This window comes from Ochlerotatus camptorhynchus, unplaced genomic scaffold, assembly GCF_037179485.1.
Source record: "Ochlerotatus camptorhynchus isolate MF236.1 unplaced genomic scaffold, CSIRO-AGI_Acam_v1.1 ptg000123l, whole genome shotgun sequence".
In the NCBI taxonomy this organism is placed as follows: domain Eukaryota; kingdom Metazoa; phylum Arthropoda; class Insecta; order Diptera; family Culicidae; genus Ochlerotatus; species Ochlerotatus camptorhynchus.
The window spans coordinates 133,088-160,722 of record NW_027040613.1 but is presented as its reverse complement, the minus strand read 5'-3'; the positions used below and the strand labels follow the sequence as shown (position 1 = coordinate 160,722).

Sequence of the window (27,635 nt, the reverse complement as noted above, 5' to 3'; positions counted from 1 at the left end):
TCGGGACGTACTAGATTCTGAAGAAGAGAAAAGAGCGCGCAATATTATGGAGGAGACTACGTCAAGAGTAGGGGATCGCTTCGAGACGGGACTTCTGTGGAGATCCGACTACGTAGAGTTACCCGATAGCTACTCAATGGCTATGCGACGACTAGAGTGTTTGGAGAAGCGAATGGAGAGAGGAGAGCATTCATCGCCAAGTGACGGAGTACCAGGAGAAAGGGTATGCCCATAGAGCAACGGAAGATGAATTGACCAAGGCTGATCTTAGACGGATTTGGTACCTTCCGTTAGGCGCTGTCTGCAACCCGAAAAAACCAGGTAAAATTAGATTAATTTGGGATGCAGCGGCAAAAGTCGATGGAATGTCGTTGAATTCCTTTTTACTCCCTGGGCCGGATCTTCTTGTACCACTTCCATCCGTCCACTTTCGTTTCCGTCAATATCCGATGTCCGCCAATATCAAAGAGATGTTCCACCAGGCAAATGTAATCGAACGCGATCAACCTTCACAAAGCTTCCTGTTCCGCGACAGTCCAGAGGATAATCCCATAGTTTTCGTGATGAACGTCTTGACATTTGGAGCCACCAGTTCTCCTTCATCTGCACAGTTCGTCAAGAACCGGAACGCGCAAGAGTTTTTCGAGCAGTATCCGAAAGCATCGGAGGCAATTCACAAATGCCATTACGTCGACGATTATCTCGACAGTTTCGAGACGGTCGAGGAAGCAAAGTTGGTAGCTGGTGAAGTAAAATGGATTCACTCGAAGGGAGGCTTCGAAATACGAAATTGGTCGTCAAATGACCAAGCTGTACTGGAACATTTGGGAGAACCAACGAAGGAAAAAATGAAAGATTTATCGTTGAAGGCTGATTCAGAGCGCGTTCTGGGCATGTTGTGGTATACGGAAGCGGATGTACTGTGCTTTTCAACGACGTTCAGGGAAGAAATCGTGGCACTGATCAAGACGGGTGTGAGTCCAACAAAGCGGCAAGTATTAAAGTGTGTCATGAGTCTCTTTGACCCACTAGGATTGCTGGCATGCGTCCTAGTACACGGAAAAATTATGATGCAAGATATTTGGCGGAGCGGAATCCAATGGGACGAGCACATCAACGACAAAATCCACGAAACTTGGCAGAGGTGGATAGATTTGCTGGAACACGTCAACGAAGTTCGACTACCGAGGTGCTACTTCCGAAATGCAAGTGCTGATCTATACAATTCATTGGAAGCCCACGTATTCGTCGATGCGAGCGAAGCAGCGTATTATGCAGTAGTGTATTTCCGGGTATTCAACTCGGATGGGATGGTGGAATGTGCTTTGGTGTCAGCGAAAACGAAGGTTGCTCCATTGAAGTACGTCTCCATTCCTCGATTGGAGCTGATGGCGGCGGTCATAGGTATTCGTCTACTCTCGTTCGTGAGGGAAAGTCACACCGTTCAGTTCAACCGCTGCGTCTACTGGTCAGACTCCGAAGTAACGTTGGCATGGATCCGCTCTGAACATCGAAGGTACCGACCGTTCGTAGCCTGTCGCGTTGGAGAAATTCTATCAGCGACTAATGTCAAGGATTGGAGGTACGTTCCGAGTAAACTAAACGTTGCTGATGATGCCACTAAATGGGGCGAAGGACCTCGCCTCGAAGAATCTGGCCGCTGGTTCAGTGGTCCACCTTTTCTACTACTGCCCGAAGAAAAATGGCCTAAACAGAAAAAGCTTTTCGATAGTACCGACGAAGATCTTCGAGCATGCTACCTACACCAAGCAGTGCAAATCTTGCACAATCCGATAAATTTCGAACGTTTCTCAAAGTGGAACCGACTTCAAAGGACAACCGCTTACGTGATCCGTTTTGTAAACTTTTTAAAGCGAAATAAATCCGACGCGAGCAACCGTGGTGCAGGCTTGGCGCAAGAGGAGCTGCAGGCTGCGGAAGTTCTACTTTGGAAACTCGCACAATCGGAGGCTTATTGTGATGAGGTAGTAATACTAAAGCTATCATTACACTGTTTGACGAAACGCCAAATATTTGACGAATTCTGACAAATATATTTGCTCAGCGTGTAATGGCAAAATAAATTTGACCAATTTTTGCCGTGCAAATATTTGCCGTGTATTTGACATTCTAATTATTTGACGTTTTGTCAAATAGTGTGATGCACTTTTCAAATGTTTGTCAAGCATGTTTGCTCAATACTATCAAATAATTTATTTGACACACGGAAATTTCTTGAGTTGCAAACATAAACAAACAAGCTTGCTGGTGCGTTCATCGTTTCTCGAAAGAAATCGGTTATTTATGATTCTGTGACTGTGCGTTTGTGCTGTTTTGTGCGGAAATCAATAAAATGATCATGGCAGAAGACGACTCCGCTGCTTTCTCGGATGAAATGGAGAGTGTTGGAGCGCCAGGTCCCAGTGCGACAGTGCCCAGTGCCCGGAGGAACCGCAAAAAAGTGACGGCAGAGTGGAGCGAGGAGTCCACTTTGACATTGATTGCAGCCGTTGAATCGCAGGATTTGCTCTGGAATGCTGCGAGCAAAGATTATAAAAATCGTAATCTGCGAAATACTGTGTGGGAGGAAATGGCTGAGAACATTTTCAACCGAGTTTACGATGGTGCCCAACTGCAGGCGAAATGGTCGAACCTTCGCATACAATTCAAGGCGTACCATACCAAGGCCAAACATACGAAGTCCGGCCAAGGAGCACGGGAAAATGCTATTTCGTGGAAATATTACGTAGCAGCTGCCGAAGAAGAACAAACCACGGAATCTGTGTCAAACCTGGTAAGTTAATCAAAACGATCTCTAATGTACCATCCATCCAGAAAATTCCACCTGTTCACAATCAAAACACCTTCAGATCTCCACCGCTTCCCTTCAATAGAAATCGGTTTCTTGCTTCCGTGTCCCGGCATTCGTATTATACCGCGTTCAGTTGAAAACCGTAATCAGCTACTAGCGACATTCGATTTACTCTCTTCCTGTACGTTAAACATAGTGTCGGCAGTAGTGCGCTGTAATCGCACAATGATGCGCTATACAGCGCACTACTTGTGACACTATGTTAAACGTACAAGACGAGAGTAAAATCGAATGTCGCTAGTAGCTGATTCCGGTTTTCAACTGAACGCGGTATATTTTACGCAACTTCATCACGACGAACGATCCCCGCTCTCTTTCGAACTCGCAGTTCACTTCCAGCGACTCAACTGGTACTTCCTGGCGCAGGATATTCCACTAACTGTCCAAGTCAAGAGACAGATGTCGGGTCTCAATCTCCTCCAGCATATTATTCTCCAGGATACACTGACCATTTTCTGGAAATCATTGATTCATTCGTGAACTCCCAAGTGAAAGCTTATGATTCCTCCCACTACTTCTTCTGATGATTATTTTCCCTTTTTCTTTGCTCTTTGGACTTACCTCTGGTATATTTTGAAGCATGGTGGGGTATTAGGTATTTTCTCCTGAACATTAATCCGAAGGTACAGTGTTTCAAGAAATTGTCCGTCTAGCAACAGTTCACAATTTTCGGGAAAAAAACTGCACAAAAACAATTTAGAAGATATATGATATTATGGCTATTGGTTCATCAAGTGTATATCGATTATTGGTGCAGTACTGGGCTCATTTGGTTAAGTGAGTGAGAAGATAGAGCTATTTTACGAAACCCATTTTTTTTTCGAAAATCCACATTTTCTCAAAGTTCAATTAACCAAACCATATGCTGCTCATTCGCAGCCATAATAAAGACCTTTCAGATGCCACTGGCAACCATTGAGGTGTACGGACATTTGTTTGATACACTGTAAAAATTCCAGTTTTCAAATAGTTTTTGAATTTTCTCCTGGACATTAGAACAAAAGGTGATATTCCAGCTTCAAAATAGTTTATGATTTTTTTCCTGGACATTCATACAAAAGGTGATATTCCAGCTTCAAAAAATTTTTAAATTTTCTCCTGAAAATTAATACAAAAGGTGATATTCCAGCTTCAAAATATTTTTACCCTTCTTACAAAGAAGGGTATAGATATTGCTTGAAAAACCAACTTTCGATCCGAGGCCCGGAGGGCCGAGTGTCTTATACCATTCGACTTAACTCGACGAGATCGGAACATGTCTGTGTGTGTGTGTGTGTGTGTGTGTATGTGTGTGTGTGTGTGTGTGTGTGTGTGTGTGTGTGTGTGTGTGTGTGTGTGTGTGTGTGTGTGTGTGTGTGTGTGTGTGTGTGTATGTAACGAAATGAATGCGCTCACGTTTCTCAGCAACCGCTCAACCGATTTGGACAAACTCGGCGCCAAATGAAATGTCTTGGGGTCCCATTGAACGCTATTGAACGGTTTTTGAATCGGTGAACCGGTTTCGGAGATATGGCCAGAATAAGATCCGGTGAATATGGACCTTAATACATACCTATATATCGAAAAACGTGCCAAACCCATCATGCGACACATCAAATGACTCCTTAATTCGAAAATAAGATCATTGGAAGTCTAACTGAGTGTCCAAGAATACATTGGCCTCATCCGGACATGTTCCGGATATCCTCGGGGGTACCAGAATCCAGACTTCTTGCCATACTCTGACTTTTACTAAAACCCATCATGTAACACCTCAGATCACATTAGAATACAAACGTATGGAAATTGGTAGCCATATTGATTGTCCAGGACCACATTGAAGGAGTGGCCAGAATCTGATTTGAATTAAAACCCATCATGAGACACATCAAATTACATTGAAATTCGATTATAAAGCCATTAGTTACCTTCTTTAGTATCCACAACCCTCTTGGTCGCACCCGATATGTTCCAGCTACCCTCGGGAAATGGTCAGGATTGAAAATAAGTTCACTTGAACTCATATTGAACGTAAGAAGGGTCAGATCACACCATAGGTGGATAAATCCAGGTTTTTTTTTTTTTTTTTCAGCCGAAGATTAAAACAAAAGGTGATATTCCAGCTTCAAAATAATTTTTTATTTTCTCCTGGACATTGATACAAAAGGTGATTTTCCAACTTCTAAATAGTTTTTGAATTTTCTCCTGGACATTTATACGAAAGGCAATATGCTAGCTTCTAAATAACTTTCATTTTTCTCCTGAACATTAATACAAAGGGCAAGATTCCAACTTCAAAATAATTTTTGAATTTTCTTCTGGACATTAATACAAAGGCGTTATCCCAGCTTCAAAATTGTCTGATCTTCAACAGGACTTCCTTGAATTTCACCAAGACTTCCCTGATCTTCAACAAGACTTCACTGTACTTCACCAAGATTTCCGTGAACTTCGCCAGGACTTCCCCGATCTTCAACACGACTTACCTGAATTTCACCAAAACCTCACTGATCTTCGTCAGGACTTTACTGAACTCAGCCAGGACTTCCCTGATCTTTGACAGGACTTCCCTGAGCTTTGTCTCGACTTCCCATATTTTCGCCAGGACTTCCCAGATCTTCACCAGGATATACCTGATCTTCAACAAGACTTCCCTGAACTTCGACAGGACTTCCTTGAACTTCACCAAGACTTCTATGAAATAACACAGGACTTCCAAGATCTTCAACAGCACTTACCCTGAATTTCGCCAAGACCACCTTGGTCTTCGACAGAAGTTTTCTGAACTTCGCCAAGACTTCCCTGAACTTCGCCAGGCCTTCCCAGATCAGTGGCGCACCCAGAGTGGGGTTTTAGGGTTCAAACCCCGCCCCAGAGCCATGAGTCACACACAGAACTTTCTTCCTCTTCTTAGTGGTATTCAGTTTTTGCCTTCAAAAGAACATCCCTGAATTTCACCGAGACTTCCCTGATCTTCGACAGGACTTTAATTAACTTTGCAAGGAGTTCCCAAATCTTCAAAAGGACTTCCCTGAACTTCATCAGGACTTCCCTGAAATTCAGCAGAACTTCCCTGAAATTCGGCAGAATATTCCCTGAAATTTGGCTGAACATCTTGAAAATCAGCCGAACTTCCTGAAATTCGCCAGAACTTTCCGGAAACTCCGCAGGACAGCCCTGAGTTTTGCCAGATCTTTCCTGAAATTCAGCAAAAGTTCCCTGAAATTCGCCAGAACTTCTCTGAAATTTTCCAGAGCTTCCCTGAAATTCAGCAGGACTTCTCTGATATTCAGCAGAACTTTCCAGTAATTCACCAGAATTTCCTTGAAACTCAGCAGAACTTCCCTAAAATTTGGCAAAATTTTTCTGAAAATCGGTAGGACTTCCCTGAAGTTTGCCAGAACTTCCCTGAAATTCACTAGATCTTCTCTGAGATTTGGCTGAATTTCCCTGAAATTCACCAGAACTTCGCTTAAATTCAGCAGAATTTCCTTGAAATTTGCCAGAATTTCCCTGAAGTTCTGCTGGAAATTCCTGAATTTCACCAGAACTTCCCTGGAATTCAGCAGAACTTCGTCTTAATTCTCCACAACTTCCCTGAAAAGCAGCAGAACAGAACAACTTTCCTGAAATTCAGCAGGACTGCCTTGAAATTAAGCACAACTTCCCTGAAATTCAGTATAACTTCATTTAAATTCGCAATAACTTCCTTCAAATTCGCTAGAACTTCCCTGAAATTCACCAGGCATCCCTGGCATTTGGAAGTATTTCTCTTAAATTCGGCAAAATATTCCCTGAAATTTAGCAGAGCTCCCCTGAAAATCAGCAGGACTTTCCTGAAATGTGTGCAGGGCTTTCGTGAAATTCAGCAGTACACCCTAGAAATTCACCAGAAATGAAATAATAACTTCCCTGAAATAAAGAATGACGTCCCTGAAATTCGGCAGAATATTCCTTGAAATTTGGCTGAACAGCCGTAAAATCAGCAGAACTTCCCTATAATTTGACAAAGCTTTCCTGAAAATCAGCAGAACTTCCTTGCAATTCACCATAACTTTCATGAAATTCTGCAGAACTAGCTTGAAATACGCCAGGACATCCCTGGCATTGGACAGTATTTCCCTGAAATTTGGCAGAATACTCCCTGAAATAAAGTAGAACTTCCCTGACAAACAGCAGGGTTTTCCTGAAATGTGTCACAACTTTCCTGGGATTCAGCAGGACACCCCCTGAAATTTGACAAAACTTCCCTGAAATTTAGCAGAACTTCCCTGAAATCAGCAGAAGTTCCCTGAAATTCACCAGAACTTCCTTGGAAATCAGCAGAACTTCCTTGAAATTAAGCTGGACTTCCCTGAAATCCAGCAGGACTCCCCTGTCATTTATTAGAAACTTTCCGGATATTTGTCAGAACTTTACTGAACATCAGCAGAACTTCCCTGGAATTTGGACTTCCCTGAAATTCAGCAGAACTGTCCTGAAATTTTCCAGAACTTCCCTGAAATTCAGCAGAACTTCCTTGAAATGTACCAGAATTTCCCTGAAATTCAGTAGAACATCCTTGAATCCTGCCATTGGGCAGTATTTCCCTGAAATTCGTCAGAATATTTCCTGAAATTAAGAAGTACTTCCCTGAAAATCAGCGGGACTTCCCTGGAATTTGCCAGAACTTCCCTGAAATTCACCAGAACTTCTCTGAAATTCACCAGAACATCCCTGAAATTTGGCTGGACTTCTCTGAAATTCAGCAGAACTGTCCTGAAATTTGCCAGAACTTCCCTGAAATTCAGCAGGACTTCCTTGAAATTCAGCAGGACTTCCCTGAATTTCGCCAAGTCATCCCTGGTATTTGGCAGTATTATGCAAAATATCTTCTGAATATTCCCTGAAATTTAGCAGAATTTTCCTGAAAATCAGCAGGACTTTCCTGAAAATCAGCAGAGCCTCCCTTAAATTCAGCAGGACTTCCTTGAAAATAGCCAGAACTTCCCTGTAGTTCGCCAGAACTTCTCTGGAATTGAGCAGAACTTCCCTTAAATCCGTCAGACTTACCCTGAAATTCAGCAGAACTTTCCTGAAGTTCACCAGGACATCCCTGGAATTTGGCAGTACTTCCCTGAAATTCACCAGACCTTCCCTGTAATCGGAAGGAGCTTCACTGAAAATCAGCAGAACTTCCTTAAACTCAGCAGGGCTTTCTTGATATTGGCCAGAACGTTCCTGTCATTTGGCAGACCTTTCATGAAAATCGCCAGAATTTCCCTGAAGTTCAGCAGTACTGCCCTGAAAATCGCCAGAACTTCCCTCAAACTCGCAAAAACTTTCAAGAAATTAAGAAGAACTTCCCTGAATTTTGGCAGTACTTTTCTGAAAATCAGCAGGACTTCCCTGGATTTCACCAGAAGTTCCCTGAAAATTGGCTGGACTTCCCTGAAATCCAGCAGGACTTCCTGGAAATTCGCCAGAATTTCCCTGAAATTCAGCAAAGCTTCCTTGAAATTCGCTAAAACTTTCCTTAAATTCAGCAAGACTTCCTTGAAATTCGCCAGGATATCCCTGGCATTTGACAATTTTTCGATGAAATTTAGCAAAATCTTCCCTGAAATAAAACAGAACTTCCCTGAAAATCAGCATGACTTTCCTGAAATGTGGCAAAACATTCCTGAAATTTAGCAGGACACCCCTGAAATTCACCACAACTGAAATGTGGCAGAACTTCCCTGAAATTCGGCAGAATATTCCCTGAAATTTGGCTGAACATCCTGAAAATCAGAAGAACTTCCCTGAAAATCGGCAAAACTTTCCTGCAATTCAGCAGGACTTCCATTAAGTTCGCCAGAACTTCCCTGTCATTTGGCAGAGTTTTCCTGTAAATAAGCAGAGCTTCCTTTATATTTATCAGGACTTCCCTGAAAATCGCCAGGACTTCCTTGTTATTTACCAGAACTTCTTTGAAATTCAGCAGAACTTCCCTGGAATTCAGCAGAATATTCCTGAAAATCGGTAGGACTTCCGTGGAATTTTCCGGAACCTCTCTGAAATTCCGAAGGACTGCCCTGAAATCAGCAGGCCTTTCCTGAAATAAGTCAGAACTTCCCTGGAATTCCGCAAGACTTCCCTGAAATTCACCAAAACTTCCCTTAAATTTGGCTGGACTTCCCTGAAATTCAGCAGGACTGTCCTGAAATTTTGCCAGAACTTCCCAGAAATTCAGCAGAACTTCCTTGAAATTCACCAGAACTTCCTTGAAATTTAGCAGAACTGTCTTGAAGTTCGACAGAACATCCCTGAAATTTGACAAAATATTTCCTGGAATTGAGCAGATTTTCCCTGAAAAGCAGCAGGGAAATGTCCAGAAATGTGGCAGAACTTTCCTGAAATCCAGCAGGACACACCTGAGATTCACCAGATCTGAAATTCAGCAGAACTTCCCTGAAGCTCAGCAGGACTTCCTTGAAATTCGGCAGAATATTCCCTGAAATTTGGCTGAACATCCTGAAAATCAGCAGAACTTCCCTGAAATTCACCAGAACTTCCATTAAATTCAGCAGGACTTCCCTGAAATTCGCCAGAACTTCCATGTCATTTGGCAGAGCTTTCCTGAAAATCGCCAGAATTTCCCTGAAATTCAGCGACTTCCCTGAAATTCATCAGAAGTTCCCTGAAATTTGGCTGGACTTCGCTGAAATTCACCAGGACTTCCTTGAAACTCGGCAGAATTTCCCTGAAATTCAGCAGAACTTCCTTTAAATTCGCCAGAACTTCCCTGAAATTCAGCATAATTTCCTTGAAATTTGCCAGAACTTTCCTGAAGTTCAGCACGACTTCCCTGAAATTCGCCAGTACATCCCTGGCATAGTTTCTCTGAAAATCAGCAGGACTTGCCTGAAGTTTGCCTGCACTTCCCTGTCAATCCGCAGAACTTCCCTTAAAATTAGCAGGGCTTCCCTGAAAATCACCAGAACATCCCTGTAATTCTCGCCAGAACTCCTCTGAAATTCACCAGGACTTCCTTGAAATTTAGCAAAACTTTTTTGAAAATCGGCAAGGCTTTCCTTGAATTTACCAGAACTCCGCTGAAATTCAGCAAGACACCTGAAATTCTCCAGAAGTTCCCTGAAATTTGGCTGGAATTCCCTGAAATTAAGCAGGACTTCCTTGAAATTTGGCAGAATTCCCCAGAAATTCAGCAGAACTTCCTTGAAATTCGCCAGAACTTCCCTGAAATTCAGCAGGACTTCCCTGAAATTCACCAGGACATCCCTAGCATTTGACATTTATTCCCTAAAATTCTGCAGAATATTCCATGAAATTCAGCAGAACTTCCCTGAAAATCAGCAGGACTTCCCTGAAATGTGGCAGAACTTCCCTGAAATACAGCAGGACTTCCCTGTAAATCGGTAGAATGTTCCTTGAAATTTGGCTGAAAATACATACTGAAGTTCTTAGAATGTTCCCTTTATTTCTTACAATATTTCCGAAGTTCATAGAATTGCCTGAAGTTTGTAGAGCACCCTCAAAATTCTTAGAGCTTCCGTGAAGCTCGTAACACTTTCTTGAAGTTCTTAGAATTTTCTTCAAATTTATTCAACTTCCCTTAAGTTCTTATGATTTTTCTGAAGGTCGCATTACTTCCCTGAAGTTTGTATAGCTTTCTTGACGTTCGTTTAACTTCCCTGAAGCTCTTAGATTTTCCTTGAACTTTTTTTAAATTTGATAAATTTTTTCTGAAGTTCGTTTAGCTAACAATATATTCATAGAAATTCCTTGAAGTTCAAACACCATTTCCGAAGTCCGCAGAACTTTGCTCTAATCCGTAGAACTGTCCCTTGAGTTCCATAAGGATCAAAAAAATTTCCGAAAATTTTTAATACTTCACTGAAGTCCACAGAACTTCCCTCAAGTCTGCAGAATTTCTCTGAAGTACGAAAAATTTCCTCCAATTCGTCGAAGTTCCCTGAAAACCACCTGAAGTCAGCAGTAATTCCCTGAAGTCAAAGAATTTCTATTAAGCCCGCAAATTTTCATAATTTCGAGAAAACTTGATGAAAGGAAAAACATAATGAACTGCTATACATATTTATTTCTGTTTTACTCTACAAGTGAAGAAAATAAAAATATTAAATTTTACGGTATTGCCATTCAAGTTCTCCTTCATTAACAAAATACTGTTCGAACTTTTCACGAATTTTTTTAGCGTTATCTGCAATGTATGGTGTGTTAGGAGCAAGAGGATACATGCTTGCTTCAGTCATGGTTTCTCTCCATTCGCCTGGTATTAATGTGCCATTTGTGTCATATCGGTCATACGAGCCTGTGGGAGCGTATACTCGCCCGCTCCTGGTCATTAAAAAATTATGCAGGACACAACAAGCAAGGGTTACTTTTCTTGTTTTTGTGTCATCCAAATCTATGGGCTGTCTTAAAACTCGAAAACGAGCTGTCATGATACCATAAACATTCTCGATGATTCGTCGGGTATGAGATAAACGAAAGTTGAAAATTCGATGCAAGCCTACAAGGTTTCGACCACTATATGGCTTGATCAAGTTCGGCTTCATTGCAAAGGCGTCGTCACCAACTAACACATATGGTACCGGTGTTTCTCGTCCGGGCAACGGTACGGGCTCCGGAATTTTCAGCTTATTTTGCTCCAAAGCTTTAGCGAAGGTACATTTTTTGAATACTCCCCCATCTGAAATCCGACCATTGCAACCAACATCTACGTAGATCAGCTTGTACTCAGCATCGGCTATCCCCATGAGTACAATGCTGTGTGTACCTTTGTAGTTGTAAAAAATACTTCCAGAATCAGGAGGAGCACTCATAACCACATGTTTTCCATCAACTGCTCCTATGCAATTTGGAAAATTCCATAAATCGTTGAACTTGGTTGCAATTGTTCTCCATTCATTTTCAGTTGAAGGCATCTGTTAAAAGAAAATAGAAAAAGTAAATAATATCTCCTTTGTGCATTTCTTCGCAGGTACTGGATACGGAACAAGAAGCTGGCTCATCATGTAATACAACGCCTGTAGCCAAAAAGAGAAAGAAGACTGAATCAAGCGAAAGCTTAAAAGTCCTGGCGATTGAAGGAATGCAGCGTGCATTGAATAAAATGGATGGTGACGTAGATTCGTTCCAAACGTTTGGAAACTTTGTTGCATCCGAGCTCCGTAAAATTCCGGACTCAGCGGTGGCGAACAGAGTGCAGCGCACCCTGACCCGGAACCTTATCGATTTACTGGATGAGGCGGAGTACAATCAACTCTGTAATCAACTGTACAATATTCATTTGTTTTCTTTACAATAAACTCGATTGATCTGAATACCATACAGTTGTACTTTAACCCTTCTTATAAAGATCATTTGGAAAACCGAGTTTCGATCCGAGGCCTGGAGGGCCGAGTGTTTTATACCATTTGAATCAGCTCGACGAGCAAGTTCAAACCTAGTAGTGGGAGGAAGTCGCCTTACTCGAACTAGATCCGGGTCCCACCGGAGAAGTGATCAGTATCTAACTTGAACTAAAACTCATCATGCGGCATATCAAATCACATAATAATTCATGTGGCTGCAGTCGGACATGTTCCGGGTACCCCCGGACAAATGGCCAGACCGTATCATGAACCAAAACCCATCAAGCTACACCTCAATTTTACATCAGAATTTGAAAATAAGCCTTTTTGAGTGTGTAGAACCATATTGACTACGTGTAGACATGGTATAGGTAGTCCTGGAGACTCAGCTGGACACTCAGCTTGCGAGGACTGCTACACTGAATCACCAGGGCATCATCGATGGATGATGATTGGCTTACACCTAATGCTCAATTGGTCGGGTTCATTGCTTATGGCATCCTGACCTAGAACCTCCTGGAGCTATTGCTGCTTTTGTTGTTGTTGGAGCTTATTGGAATGATCACAATGACGTAGACATCAGGAGACTTTGCTAGATCAACCACAAAGTGACCTAGCAGGCGAGATCACAACCTGAAAAAGCTTTTCTTCGCGTGTCAACGTCTCCCGTTGAACTGCATTCCAGTAAAGTTTGGGTTTGCCTCAGAGTACCTATCCTTTTACAATTTTTGAACGCAAACAAGGATCATCAACTGTTTCATTTTTGTTGATTTGGCTCTAGATCTCAGGATGCGTATCATCAACGGTCACAGCACCACCACCCTAACCACAGGAAATCTCTTCAACGGCAGGTCCTTCAATTTGCGGTCACGTGCCTCTTCAGATCCACCTGGACTTTCAGCTTGCCTTTGAAGCTCGTGTAGAACTGAGGCGTGAAGGTCAAAGCGTCGGACATCAAGCAGATTTATTAGCGTTGGTCTCAGCGATTCAAACAGGATGCCATTCTTCTCATAGTTCTTCACAGTCGATGTTCAATCGGGACAAACTGCGTGGAAGGAAATTTTATTAAAAAAATATAGCGAGCCAAATGCTGTGGAACGCAAACCGACTTAAGGTTTAAGCAGATAAGGAGGAACTTACCTTAATGCCATTATATTCTCAATATTGTCCACATTTTTCAGCTAGAGCAGTGGAAGTGTATTGTACAGAAACATGTTGGTTTTCAAATTATCGAGTTGCCTTCGTCTCTTCCAATCTCCAATTATGGCACCGAAAGTCTTGTAGAAATGGGTCTTGATTAGGCAATATCGGTTCCTATAGGATTTGATTAAGACCCGCCAGAGGCGAACCAAACTGTTGATATTCGGCCCAAATTTCATCGTCCGGAAGCTTCAAGTAAATGTAATTGACTGCATTTCAACGAGCTCAAGATGTTTCCGAATGTAGGCTTGAATTAGAGCTACGCTGCCTTGTCCAGGAGTGCATTGGAATAATGGGCAATCACTATTCTCGTCAACAGTTTGTAAATTTAGATCAACTGAAACAAAGTAAATTATTTCATAAAATTTCATTTGACAATGATTCAGTCGAAATCGCTTACCGAAATCGAATCGATATTATTGTTAATAAATACTAACCAGGCCGTTGCTTGCACTCCATATATCCGATAGTAGGAAACCAGTGAACTGGTAACTGGATGATTAATAATTTATTTATTTTTTACATTTTTTATCACGCAAACCAAAACAAACCACGAAACCAAAACAAACCACGAAACCAAAATAAAACACCAAAACAAACCATGCAACCAAAACAAAACAAAACATATAGATCTGGCTTAACAATTGAACAGGGCCTATCAGCATTTGTAAACAAATGCTTTGAAAGCCCTCTCCTCGCAAAGCAAACACCGCCCATGTAAACCAACAGCCTCAAGAGGGTGGGAAAAACTTCTGATGATGATGTTCGATTGCGTGGGTGAATTCACAAAGCATTTGTTTTGTTTACAAATGTAAATAGGCCCAATTGTATTGTTGAACCAAAGATTTTGAAAAATCAGCACAGAAATGGTACACGGTCAATATGAACAACTTAAATTTGAGTTCACTTCACTCAGAAATTCGCGAATCCAGCAGGAACTCAGAGGATGAGTAAATATGAATCCAAATTTGAGTTCATCTTACTCATATTTGAGTAATTTACTCATCATCTGAGTTCCTGCAGGATTCGTGAATTCTGAGTAAAGTGAACACAAATTTGCGTTGTTTCCATTGGCTGTGTACAGAATACAATCCGGAGTGATTTGAGATTTAGGCGTATCTGTTTTGTAAACAAACATTTAAATCGCCGATTTCTCACGGATTAAAGTTAAATCTCGCAAATCGAATCAACCATATGATAGAGGAATAATTCCTCTATCATCTGGTTGAGTCGATTTGCAAGATTGAACTTTAATGCACGAGAAATCGGCGATCTAAATGATTGTTTATAAAATAGATACGCCCAAATCTCAAATAACTCCAGCAGTATTTGATTTTCAAACTTGAAAAAAAAATCAATTGTAGGTAATGCAGAATTACGTCGATATCAAACGTATTGAATCTACTACTAAATTCATCACGTACCTTCAAGAAATCGTCCTTTAAAACCAGATAGATGGCATCCAGAACCTCGGGTATAATGGATGAAATAGTTGGCTGCGGGATGCGGAAAAGGTACTGCAGCGACATGAAGCTTTCTCCGGTGGCCAAGTACCGCAACGTCAGTGCCAGTCTTTCTCCAGCTGAAATTGCTTTCCGCATAGGCGTGTCCTGTTTTTGGATATGCGGGGTTACCAAATCCAACAAGTAATCAAAATCAGCTGCGGTCATTCTCACGAAGTTTCGGAACAAATTTGGATGGTCGTTCCTCAACTCGTTCAGTAGGGTTGCGTAGCATCCTTCAGTTTCCCGCTTCTTCACCCAGTCCTGGACCCAAACACTACGGACTTTTTTTTCCGGTTCGTCCTCCTCCAGCAACAGATACGCTGCTCCCATAACTGCGGCGAATCGAGAATAAAAATCCATCCTGGTTGTTTTTTCCTTGATTTAACTTCACAAAACTGACGCGAACGATAAAAAAAAACGCAAACAGTTGCCAACAATGTGATGACGTTTTAAATAAATTTGTTGACCGTTGATCAAAACTCTTTATTTCCTGTTTGGCCAAATATATTTTTGTCAAATATTTGCAAACTGTAATCATTGTGTAATAGATTGACAAACAGCTTTGCCAAAGTTCGTTATTTGGCAAAATTGGACGAAGCAAATATTTGGCGTTTTGTCAAACAGTGTAATGATAGCTTAACGAAGAGCAAAACGTCGCCTGCGGATGAACGAATAAAGTTGGAGAAGTCAAGCCCCCTGTGGAGACTGTCACCAATGATCGATGAACAAGGTCAAGGTCGTTCTACGAGTCGATGGTCGGATATCTGCAGCGAAAGGGGTTCCTGTAGACGTGAAGTTTCCCGTTATATTACCCAGAAATCACCGAGTCACCAATCTCATCGTAGACAGCTACCATAGAAAGATTCTACACGGCAATTCTGAAACAGTGGTCAACGGTTCTACGTTGCTCAGTTACGAATTGTTGCTCGAAAGGTAGCTGAGCGATGTCAATGGTGCAAGGTGTATAAAGCAAGACCAACGGTGCCTAGGATGGGTCTCCTCCCGTCTGCACGTCTGTCACCGAGTGTTCGCCCGTTCACCTATATTGGCGTCGACTACTTTGGGCCTATTCTGGTGAAGGTAGGTCGATCGTCAGTGAAACGATGGATCTGCCTGATTACGTGCCTAACAATACGTGCAGTGCACGTGGAAGTGGCTTTTGATCTATCAACAAAGTCATGCATAGCCTGCTTACGCCGTTTTGTCTGCCGAAGGGGAGCACCACTCGAAATATACTCCGACAATGGACGGAACTTTTCCGGAGCAGATCGGGTGTTGCGGGATCAAATCCAGCGTATCGAACAGGACGCAGCGACAACATTTACCAACGCGGAAACGAAGTGGTTGTTCATTCCACCTTCCGCGCCACATATGGGAGGATTGTGGGAGCGTATGGTACGCTCCATCAAGAACACGATGACTAATCTACCCCAGGATCCGGCATCATGGGCAGTTCAACTGGGGTCAAACAACCGGCGATGAAAATTGCGGAAACAGCAGAAACTATCCGAGTGTCTTGGGACTTGATTCAGCAGCGCATCGACTTTTTCTGGAAGCGGTGGATTATGGAGTATCTGCCAACACTAACGAGGCGTACCAAGTGGTTTGGTGAGACAAAACCGGTTGAATGTGGAGATTTGGTGATCGTGATTGACGAAACCAGAAGAAATGGATGGGTACGTGGACGTGTTCTGGAGGTGACAACAGGCCGAGATGGCAGAGTTAGGCAGGCGATGGTTCAAACACCTGGTGGATTGTTCCGGCGACCGGTCTCCAAATTGGCTGTGCTGGACGTAGCTGAACGTAGTGAGGTTGAGGGTCCCACTCATCCTCACGGGGAGGGGGATGTTGCCACCACTACAGCACCGGCAACCCGGCCCGCGGCGCTTTCGCTGTAAACGATTGGGCGAAACGAAGGTTCGCTCAAACAACACTAGGCGCGCATTGAGTGGACGGATGAGTGCAATACAGATCTCTATACAGGTTGAAATCAATAGAATAGAATACAATAGAATAATCGAATTTGGATTGTTTACCTATTGCGATAATGTGGTATCTTATCTATTTATGTGGTACCTTATAAATTAACTTGAAATTAATAGGTGAGAGTAAGTTGTGCTTATATAATTAACTTAATTAATGCTAATTACCCTACTCTAAAACTACAGCTAAAAATATTGCTAGATATAGCAAAGTTGTTTGGAAATAGTGACTCAATGATTGTGAATTACTTTGGTAGGTTAGAAACACTTAATTGTTTAATGCTAGAGATTAATTATGTTGCCATAACTATCGTAGCAGATAATTAGACTAAGACGGACGAGGAATTAAGAGGAGTCACTATCAGTGTAATAGTGCACTGTTTAATGTGAGTAAGACTTATAATGAAATAGTACACGGTGTTTATTAATTTGTTTTACAGCTTGAAGCATAAAATATACCTGCTATCAAGAACGGTGCGAGGTTTTGTTTAATAACATCCTTTTTCATGGCCATTGCATTTGCTCTATCTACCGGAATTTGTTCTTTTATGTAGATAGTTTTTAGTTGAGAGGTGAGTTTTTCCACCTCATTGCAGAAACTTTCAGCAGAATCATTCTGCTTTAGTGTGTTTAATTTTGCGATCAAGTTGTCGGATGTAACTTTTGTTTCGCAATGTTGCTTAATTGTGTCTAATAGGGCTTGGAGGTCGTTGGCATTGGCGATAACTTGCCTGGCAACGCCTGTTAAGCGCGTTTTTACAAATCGCAATACTGTAACTTGAGCTGCTGCTTGCTGTGCAGCAGTAGCTGTGGCAAACTCATTTTCAACCGTATCATTGAATAATTGTATTTAATTCTGATATTTTTGAATCTAGGCCAGATTTTAACAATTCTGATTCCATATGCCTACGTAATTTATTATAATTAATTATGTTTTATAATACATTATGGTTTTGACTCACCTGTTGAGCTCGGAGATAACGGATGTCTCTCGTAACTATGGGCAACACAACAGCAGTCACATCGGTTGGGTAACTTCTTACCTTGGGATGGCGATTCACGGATCATCAGTCTCTTTGTACTTCTGCTGACGTTGAATTTTACGTTGGTGGGTTCAGTCACATCGGTTGGATTCGTTCTTACATTGGGACGGTGATTCACAGGCCAGCGACCCGGTACACTTCTGATGGCGTTGAATTTCACGTCGGTGGATACAGTCACATTAGTAGAGTCAATTATTACATTATGACGGCGATTCACGTATCACGGTGCACTTCTGCTAGCATCAAATTTCACGTTGGAGTATACAGGATCCATTTGAATAATCACATACAAAGTTCACTGGCATGGCACGTTTCTACTTTGGACGGGCGAAATTTGAATTGTTCACTTTAAACTGCATCCAATGCTGCCAATGACTTCGCGGCTTTTATGGCGTTCTTCCTTTCACGCTTTTTGTACATTTTGCTCAGTGCGATTAATAAGTGTAACACTGACACCACTAAAATTAACCACAGTAGTAGCGTTTGGAATTCATGATCTGCACTGTGTTCTTCTTGAGTTTGTATGACCGTAACTTGGGGGTCACCATTCTCGTCCATATTTTTCGATTGTTGTTTCCCCATGGTTGGTTTTTTTTTTTGAAAATATCACTTCACTTGAACTTTGTTCTTTAGTTACATTAGTGCGTTTGATTCCTAATTTCACTCGCACTACAATAAATGCTGAAACATTGAATTGTTCAACTTCCACGGATTTCTCTTCAAGATTGGAATTGTAGGCTCCTGCCACTTGGCACGGTCTGCCATGTAATTTCCTTTCAATTGGGTAGCTTGCCCAGAACAGGGAGAGTGATACTCCTTAATGAACGAAACATTTTCGTTGACGGTTTAAACGTTAATGCTTTATTTGAATCAACTGAAATACAACATTACCTACGGGAGACATCTGAAGTCGAGTTATTTACTCCTGCATTATGTAAGCGATCACCAATCGGTGATCGTCATTCGAATTGAGAGAGTGTGTTAAACTGAGAGAATGGCGTATGCAATGGAGAAGGCGTAAAGCTGCTTGGTAACAAATCACTAGAGCGTCCTTGGCAACAGTGAAATGTGAATATGATCCTTATGGGACAGAAAGTGGAATCGCTGACATGTGTTTTCGATTATCGAACCGCTTTATGCAGTTCGTTGGCTTGGGAAAATATTTGAAGCAAGGTCCCACGAGTGTGGTCTTGAAACTAATGGTTCTTGGAAATAAGGATAGCAAACATGGTTCTAGAATTTGATGACATGTAAGATTCACATGTCACATCGCTGATCAATTGAACATTGACGGAGAAGTTAAACCTTTATGTTTAACCTGGACAGCAAATGTCACGCGGCGTGAGTCTACGTCTCGTCGCATAAGCTTAAAGATTTCCGCATCTGGTGGTACGAGGTTTACACTGGAAAATGTCCGAACTGTCGCTGGCTTGGATTTACCGGTACAAACTCTTCGGTACGGGGATCTTGTAAAAGGTTATCCTTATCTGGAGGGACTGCCAGTTCAGAGTTACGAACAAGCCGTCTCAAGAATCTTAATCGGGCTCGACAATGTGCGTCTTTCTATTCCGCTGAAAAGGCGAGAAAGAGGAGCACAGCAGCCAGTCACTACGAAAACCAGATTGGGCTGGACTGTGTTTGGCAGCATCGGTGATTCTGCTAAGATCAATGATGTACCGTCGTTTCACATTTGTGAATGCGAGGAGTTGAAACATGAGCTGGTGGAGAGTTTCTTCGCGGAAGAAAGTCTTGGTATTTCGATACCACGTACGCTCGAAGGAAAAGAAGATCGACGGGCACGAGAAATCCTGGAGAGAACAACAATACGACGGGAAGACGGTTGCTATGAGACAGGATTACTATGGCGCAGCGACGCGGTGCAGTTTCCTTCTAGCTACGCTATGGCCGAAAGGAGGTTAGCATGTCTTCAGCGACGTTTGAAATCGAACCCGGAGCTGCAAGCAAATTTGGAAGGGCAAATCGAAGATTACCAGAAGAAAGGCTACGCTCACAAGGCATCGCAGAAAGATATCCAAGACGCCGACCCTACGCGAATGTGGTTTCTGCCGTTAGGGGTGGTAGTCAATCCTCGAAAACCTGGGAAAGTTCGAATGATTTGGGATGCAGCTGCAATGGTAAACGGTGTATCCTTCAACGGAATGCTATTGAAGGGTCCGGATCTGCTAACTACACTTCCGAAAGTGCTGTCTCGATTTCGCCGTAGCGGACGTGCGGGAGATGTATCACCAATTTTTCATTCGGCGGGTGGACTGCATGGCTCAGTGCTTTCTATGGAGTCCAGATCCATCAACAGCTCCGGAAATCTTCATTATGGATGCGACTACCTTTGGGTCGACGTGTTCACCTTGTCAAGCACAATACATTAAGAACCTACATGCGAAAATTTTTGAGCTTGACTTTCCGGAAGCGGCAGTGGCTATAGTAGAAAATCATTATGTGGATGACTACTTGAATAGCCGGGACACCGAAGAGGAAATGACGAAGCTGGCTGTAGACGTTCGTACCGTTCACGCCAAAGTCGGATTCGAAATCAGAAATTGGCTGTCGAACTCATCGAAGGTGCTGCAAGGTATCGGAGTGCAGAACGTCGTTCGTAAAGAATTCGGCAACGATAAGGTTAATCAGGTTGAACGAGTTCTGGAAATGGCATGGCTACCAAATGAAGACGAATTCATCTTCAGCTTGTCGTAACCGGAGGATCTACAGCGTCTTGTGTCGGGAGATTCACCGCCAACGAAGAGGAAGATTCTGCGATTTATTATGAGCTTGTACGATCCCTTCGATCTGATCTCTCACATTCTCGTCCATGGGAAAATATTGATCCAAGATCTTTGGATATGTGGAGTCGGATGGGACGAAGTGATTCCGGAGAATGTTGAAGAAAGCTGGATAGGTTTGCAAACAGTTTCAGCACCCTGGAACAAGTACGAGTACCTCGTTGCTATTTTCCTGGGTATGTAACGCAGTGTTACCAAACATTGGAGCTCCATATATTTGTGGACGCAAGTCTGTCCGCTTTGGCTTGCGTAGCTTATTTCCGCGTAATCGATCGCGGACAACCACGGTGTGCGCTGGTTGCGTCAAAGACGAAGGTAGCACCTCTGAAACCATTATCGGTTCCGCGCTTAGAACTGCAAGCAGCATTGCTGGGTAGTCGATTGATGAAGTCTATTGTCGAGAATCATTCGATAGAAATCCAGAAAAGGTACATCTGGACTGATTCTGATACAGTATGTCGCAGTGAGAGTCGGAGAAATCTTGGAGGATACAAACATTCAAGAATGGCGAGACGTTCCGTCTAGACTCAACTTTGCTGATGAGGGCACGAAGTGGAAGGGAGTTCCTGATTTGCATCCATCCAATCGGTGGTTTGCAGGTCCAATCTTCCTATACAAACCTGAAGACCAGTGGCCACAGCAGAAGGTAAATTTCATCGATGTTTCTGAAGAACTGCGGGCAGTTCACGTCCATAGGGAAATCGTTGGCACAAGCTTCATCGATTGCAGTCGATTCTCGAAATGGGAACGTCTGTTACGTACTACGGCGCTCGTCTACCGTTTTTTGGAAAAATGTCGTGGATTCGAAGGTACAGTGGGAGTATCGCATGCGAATTTGGACCAGGATGACTTCAGGAAAGCAGAGCAAGCGTTATGGCGAATGGCTCAAACGGAAGTATACGCTGATGAGATGACTACTTTACTTTGAGGAGAAAACCGGACAGGACTAGTGATGCTTGGGCAAGCGTTGAGAAAACTAGTCCGATAAGAAAGTTTTCTCCGTTTATCGACGATTGTTGTATACTCCGGATGGGTGGTCGTATAGGTGCCTCACCATATGCTACGTTCAACGCGGTGTATCCAGTGATCTTGCCAAAGAATCATCCCATCACCGAGCTACTGATCGATTGGTACCACAGAATGTATGGTCATCGAAACGGAGAAACCGTTGTCAATGAGATCAGGCAGAAGTATCAAGTCTCGAACCTGCGCACAGAAGTTAGGAAAGCTGCAATGCGATGTCAATGGTGCCGCGTATACAAGGCTCAACCAGAGGTTCCTCGCATGGCTCCACTCCCGGAGGAACGTGTGACTCCATTTGTCCGCCCGTTTACGATGGTCGGCATAGATTATTTCGGACCCTGGTGGTGAGCATTAAAATCTCCTTATAAAATGAATGGTTCGGGTAGTGTGTTCAAGATGTTTTCTAAATCAGGTATGTTTATTTGCTGGTTATGTGATATGCTGCAGACTATCATTTTTGCATGCAGCACTTCAACTGCTATTACTTCAAGGGTTGAATTTGTTTGCACTTTTTTTTAATTATATGCCAGTTTTTACTGTAATTGCTACTCCACCTTGACCTGATGGTCGGTGGTTGAAAAGGGTTTCGTACCCCTTGATGTTAATGTTGATTGATGGGTTTGTTCTTGTTTCCTGTAGTACGATGATTTTTGGTTTATGTTGGTTGATTATTAGCAGAAGTTCTTCAAATTGACTCATTCCATTGCAGATCCATTGTAAAATTTCTGTCATAATTGTGTTTGATGAGTAGGCTATGTTAGCTCCAGGTCCGAGAGAAGATCGCAGAATTCCACTTCATAAGCATCGTTGTTGTCAGATAAAATTTCGTCGGGTTTATTCGGGTTAATTGGTGTAATATCCATATCAAGTGAGATATTTTCCGCTTTGGCTTGCGTAGCTTATTTCCGCGTAATCGATCGCGGACAACCACGGTGTGCGCTGGTTGCGTCAAAGACGAAGGTAGCACCTCTGAAACCATTATCGGTTCCGCGCTTAGAACTGCAAGCAGCATTGCTGGGTAGTCGATTGATGAAGTCTATTGTCGAGAATCATTCGATAGAAATCCAGAAAAGGTACATCTGGACTGATTCTGATACAGTATGTCGCAGTGAGAGTCGGAGAAATCTTGGAGGATACAAACATTCAAGAATGGCGAGACGTTCCGTCTAGACTCAACTTTGCTGATGAGGGCACGAAGTGGAAGGGAGTTCCTGATTTGCATCCATCCAATCGGTGGTTTGCAGGTCCAATCTTCCTATACAAACCTGAAGACCAGTGGCCACAGCAGAAGGTAAATTTCATCGATGTTTCTGAAGAACTGCGGGCAGTTCACGTCCATAGGGAAATCGTTGGCACAAGCTTCATCGATTGCAGTCGATTCTCGAAATGGAAACGTCTGTTACGTACTACGGCGCTCGTCTACCGTTTTTTGGAAAAATGTCGTGGATTCGAAGGTACAGTGGGAGTATCGCATGCGAATTTGGACCAGGATGACTTCAGGAAAGCAGAGCAAGCGTTATGGCGAATGGCTCAAACGGAAGTATACGCTGATGAGATGACTACTTTACTTTGAGGAGAAAACCGGACAGGACTAGTGATGCTTGGGCAAGCGTTGAGAAAACTAGTCCGATAAGAAAGTTTTCTCCGTTTATCGACGATTGTTGTATACTCCGGATGGGTGGTCGTATAGGTGCCTCACCATATGCTACGTTCAACGCGGTGTATCCAGTGATCTTGCCAAAGAATCATCCCATCACCGAGCTACTGATCGATTGGTACCACAGAATGTATGGTCATCGAAACGGAGAAACCGTTGTCAATGAGATCAGGCAGAAGTATCAAGTCTCGAACCTGCGCACAGAAGTTAGGAAAGCTGCAATGCGATGTCAATGGTGCCGCGTATACAAGGCTCAACCAGAGGTTCCTCGCATGGCTCCACTCCCGGAGGAACGTGTGACTCCATTTGTCCGCCCGTTTACGATGGTCGGCATAGATTATTTCGGACCCTGGTGGTGAGCATTAAAATCTCCTTATAAAATGAATGGTTCGGGTAGTGTGTTCAAGATGTTTTCTAAATCAGGTATGTTTATTTGCTGGTTATGTGATATGCTGCAGACTATCATTTTTGCATGCAGCACTTCAACTGCTATTACTTCAAGGGTTGAATTTGTTTGCACTTTTTTTTTAATTATATGCCAGTTTTTACTGTAATTGCTACTCCACCTTGACCTGATGGTCGGTGGTTGAAAAGGGTTTCGTACCCCTTGATGTTAATGTTGATTGATGGGTTTGTTCTTGTTTCCTGTAGTACGATGATTTTTGGTTTATGTTGGTTGATTATTAGCAGAAGTTCTTCAAATTGACTCATTCCATTGCAGATCCATTGTAAAATTTCTGTCATAATTGTGTTTGATGAGTAGGCTATGTTAGCTCCAGGTCCGAGAGAAGATCGCAGAATTCCACTTCATAAGCATCGTTGTTGTCAGATAAAATTTCGTCGGGTTTATTCGGGTTAATTGGTGTAATATCCATATCAAGTGAGATATTTTCATGATCTGCTGCAATTCTTTTTCAAAGTTGTGGGTTTTAGTCATTTAGTTCTCTGATGTATTTTTGTTTAGCAGCTTTGTCATGTTTTTGGTTTCTGTTTTCAATTTTGTTGATAAGGAGTCGAATTCCCTTTCTGAATGCTTTCGGGCAGTTTTTCTTCGTTGAGTAGTTTCATGCATTTGTCGAGTTTATGTTCTGACCTTTTTTCATTAAACTTTTCCGCAAGCTTTGCAGATTCCTGTTCACGTTTCATGCTGCCTTCTAGTAGATCAGCTAGTTGTTTTATTTTGTCGTCTCGCTTTTTTAGTTCGTTCTGAAACTTCTCTTCCAAGCCTTTTTTTATTGTGTCTTATTCTTTTTCTTTACCTCTTTCCGAACTTCTTCATAGGCTATTTTTCGATTGACTTGAATTCTTATTATGTTACTCTTGTTAATCCATAGAGGACACTTGTTGCTCGTGGAGGTGTGGTCTCCATTTTTAAAATTTATGCATTTGATAGGCTTACCGCAGTCGTCGCCATGGAATTCATCTCCGTATCTCCAGCATAGTTGTTGCGAAGCGCACAGTGCTGCGATGTGACCGAATTTCATACATTTAAAACACCTACGTGGTCTCGGGTAGAAGAGACGCGTTGGTACATACATATAAGCAATTGTTATGCTAGCTGGTTCGTTCGGACTGTTTAATGTTAATTCGAGTGCGGCAGTCTTGGTCAGTCATCTGTTCACCTTTCTCATTATCCTTCTTCGCGATCGGTGTCTCATCGTCACATAGAACTTCCTGGCACGATACTACAAGGCGACACGTGTTTAGCGATTTGTATTCATCAGATTTTGAGCGGATCTTTTAGTTTGCACTAGAATTTTTCCTTCACGTAGATTTTTGATGTTGTTTACTTCACCACAGAAACTTGTGACTGTTTTTTTTTTTTAATTAGGAATGCAGAAACATCTACCAGATTCTTCTTTGCGTCAGCCTTCTCCACTATCATAAACATACCCGTAACTACGGAATTTGTTCCCCCTAAAGGGGAAAGATATTTGTGCCACCCGTGGCAGGGACTCTTATATCAGTTATTCTTATTTTCGATATTTCAGTTAACAAAAATGTCTCGGTGGTCGGTGCACTGTGTGAGGAAACGATTACACTACAATTGATATACGATACCAATTCCACACGATTCACGGCGATTAATAAAACACCTCTTTCCTCGGTCTGCGATCGATGAGGTATGGTCATTCATGAGTGCGTCCAGTGCTTCCATAGCAGACCGAAGGTTGTGGATCAGATAATGGCTGACCTTCCGTCCAAACGTGTATCTCCAGCGCCACCATTCCTGAAAGTAGGCGTGGACTACTGCGAACCTTTCCTGATTAGCTATCCAATTCGCAGATCCTACCATAGGAAACTCTTTGTTGTAATCTGCATCTGCCTTGTAGCGAAAGCAGTTCATCTTGAACTGGTGAGCGATTTAACCAGTGAAGCCTTTCTTGCTGCCTTCAAGCGATTCGTGGCACGCAGGGGAAGACCAGCCCTAGTCATGTGCGACAATGGCCTGAACTTTGTAGGAGCCAAGCGTCAGTTGAATGAATTACGGCAGTTATTCATGGACCAAGGATTCGACGATTCTATTACACGTGGAGCAGTAGAGGAAGGAATAGAGTTTCGTTTCATTCCGGTAATATCTTCCAATTTCGGTGGCTTATAGGAAGCCGTGGTGAAATCTTTCAAAGGGCATTTCAAGCGCACTGCCGGTGACAAAGTGCTCCAGCATGACGAAATGTCTACGGTGTTACCACAAATAAAAGCCCTTCTAAAATCCTGACCGCTCACTCCTTTCAGTAACGACCCGTCAAAATTCTAAGCGTTAACTCCTGGACACTTTCTCGTCCAGCGACCATTAACAGTGATTGCAGAACCCTCGTTGGCAGAGATTCAGCACTATGGGTTGTCTATGTGGCAACGAGCGCAGGACTACGTTCAGCAAATCTGTCTGTCCAGTACCTTTTCGATCTCCACAATAGAACCAAATGGACCCGCAAGCGCGATAACATCTCTATCGGTTTCTTGATTCTGTTGATAGAGGACAGCCTCCAACCTCTGAAATGGAAGCTAGGACGTGTCGATGACATCCATGCTAGTTCAGATGGAAACATTCACGTAGTTACTGTCAAAACGCAAGACGGTCTGTACCGAAGGGCAATTTCCAAAATTTGCATCCTACCGATACGTGACAACTACGATCTCTCTGCTTCCGAGCAAAACTAAACAGCGCTCTGCTTGTGCTTCGGTGCGACCAGAACTAACTACTGTCAACACCATTTACCATCTTGAGGTCTACCAAAACCAGTCCATCCGTCCGTCATTCGCTGATCCATCATTGGTTATCGGCAACCTGTATCGTTCTGCATGTGTGAAGTTCACGGTGCTGTCCTGTCTGTCATTACAATATGTTCCTGACCTTATCGCAATTCCTTTTCGTAAAGTAGGATGATGATTTTCAACGATGATGGATAAGGGGAATCTATGGCACCCCAATCCGATGTTTGTCCAAACTGGAGCCTCGCTGAGCATCGTCAGCTCATTTTGGTGGTCAACACATCCGTTCTTTCGATCAATTCATCCGTGCGACATGGAATCATCATCGGTACTTGGCGCCCGCGAAGGCCAGGAAGCCTCAGCTCCAGGAAAGTCGATTTATAGTTGGGTTAAAAGTTGAAAAGGCACCCCCTCATTTTTTTAGATAAGTCTTTCCGTCGCCAACCCGTGTCAGACCTCAAGCCAGTCAGTCGAAGAAGAAGATCGAAGTCATTCCATGCCAAGTTCTTGCAGTTGTTGGGTCGTAGCAGTCGTCCAGCAGTAGGCAGTAGTAGCCAGGGGCCTGGCTGGCAGCCATGTTTTTGATGCTATCATCTGCTCTTGTCTTCCTGCTTATAACACGATTTGTCGTCCCTTTCCACCATGTATACGTCAGGCGGGCCGTATTTAAATAAGGCCCGTGATGTTGCCTACTGTCAAACATATAGGATTGATAAAGGGTTGCCAGCTCCCTGGTAGTAGCAGTGAAGCAGCATCAAGGAGGAGGAGGCAGTCATTGACGTCATGGAACCGGCAGCAGTATCGAAGAAGACAAGTGTTTAGATTAGATTGAAATCATAGAGATTCCAAAGTGGGCGGTATGTTTAAACATAAATAGAAGCACACTAACACCCAAACATGTTCCTCACGAAATTGTATTTCACCTACTCTTATACCCCGTATCGACTATGGCATACATAGGATTTCCAGTGAAAACTAGATGTATGAGTGCTCATTGCAAGACA

The 27,635-nt window shown here is 42.8% G+C and overlaps 2 protein-coding genes across 2 annotated transcripts; both read left to right on the top strand.

Annotated features, from left to right (window-relative positions):
- The first annotated feature begins 915 nt into the window (after positions 1-915).
- On the top strand, positions 916-16,470 carry LOC135699888 (uncharacterized). The gene is made up of 2 exons (XM_065220248.1): positions 916-1,985; positions 15,563-16,470. Exons 1-2 carry the CDS (start codon positions 1,011-1,013, stop codon positions 15,581-15,583), a joined length of 996 nt encoding a protein of 331 aa, XP_065076320.1. The 5' UTR covers positions 916-1,010; the 3' UTR covers positions 15,584-16,470.
- On the top strand, positions 2,317-12,164 carry LOC135699894 (uncharacterized). Its single transcript, XM_065220252.1, has 2 exons — positions 2,317-2,794; positions 11,838-12,164. Exons 1-2 carry the CDS (start codon positions 2,354-2,356, stop codon positions 12,162-12,164), a joined length of 768 nt encoding a protein of 255 aa, XP_065076324.1. The 5' UTR covers positions 2,317-2,353.
- Positions 16,471-27,635: the final 11,165 nt, after the last annotated feature.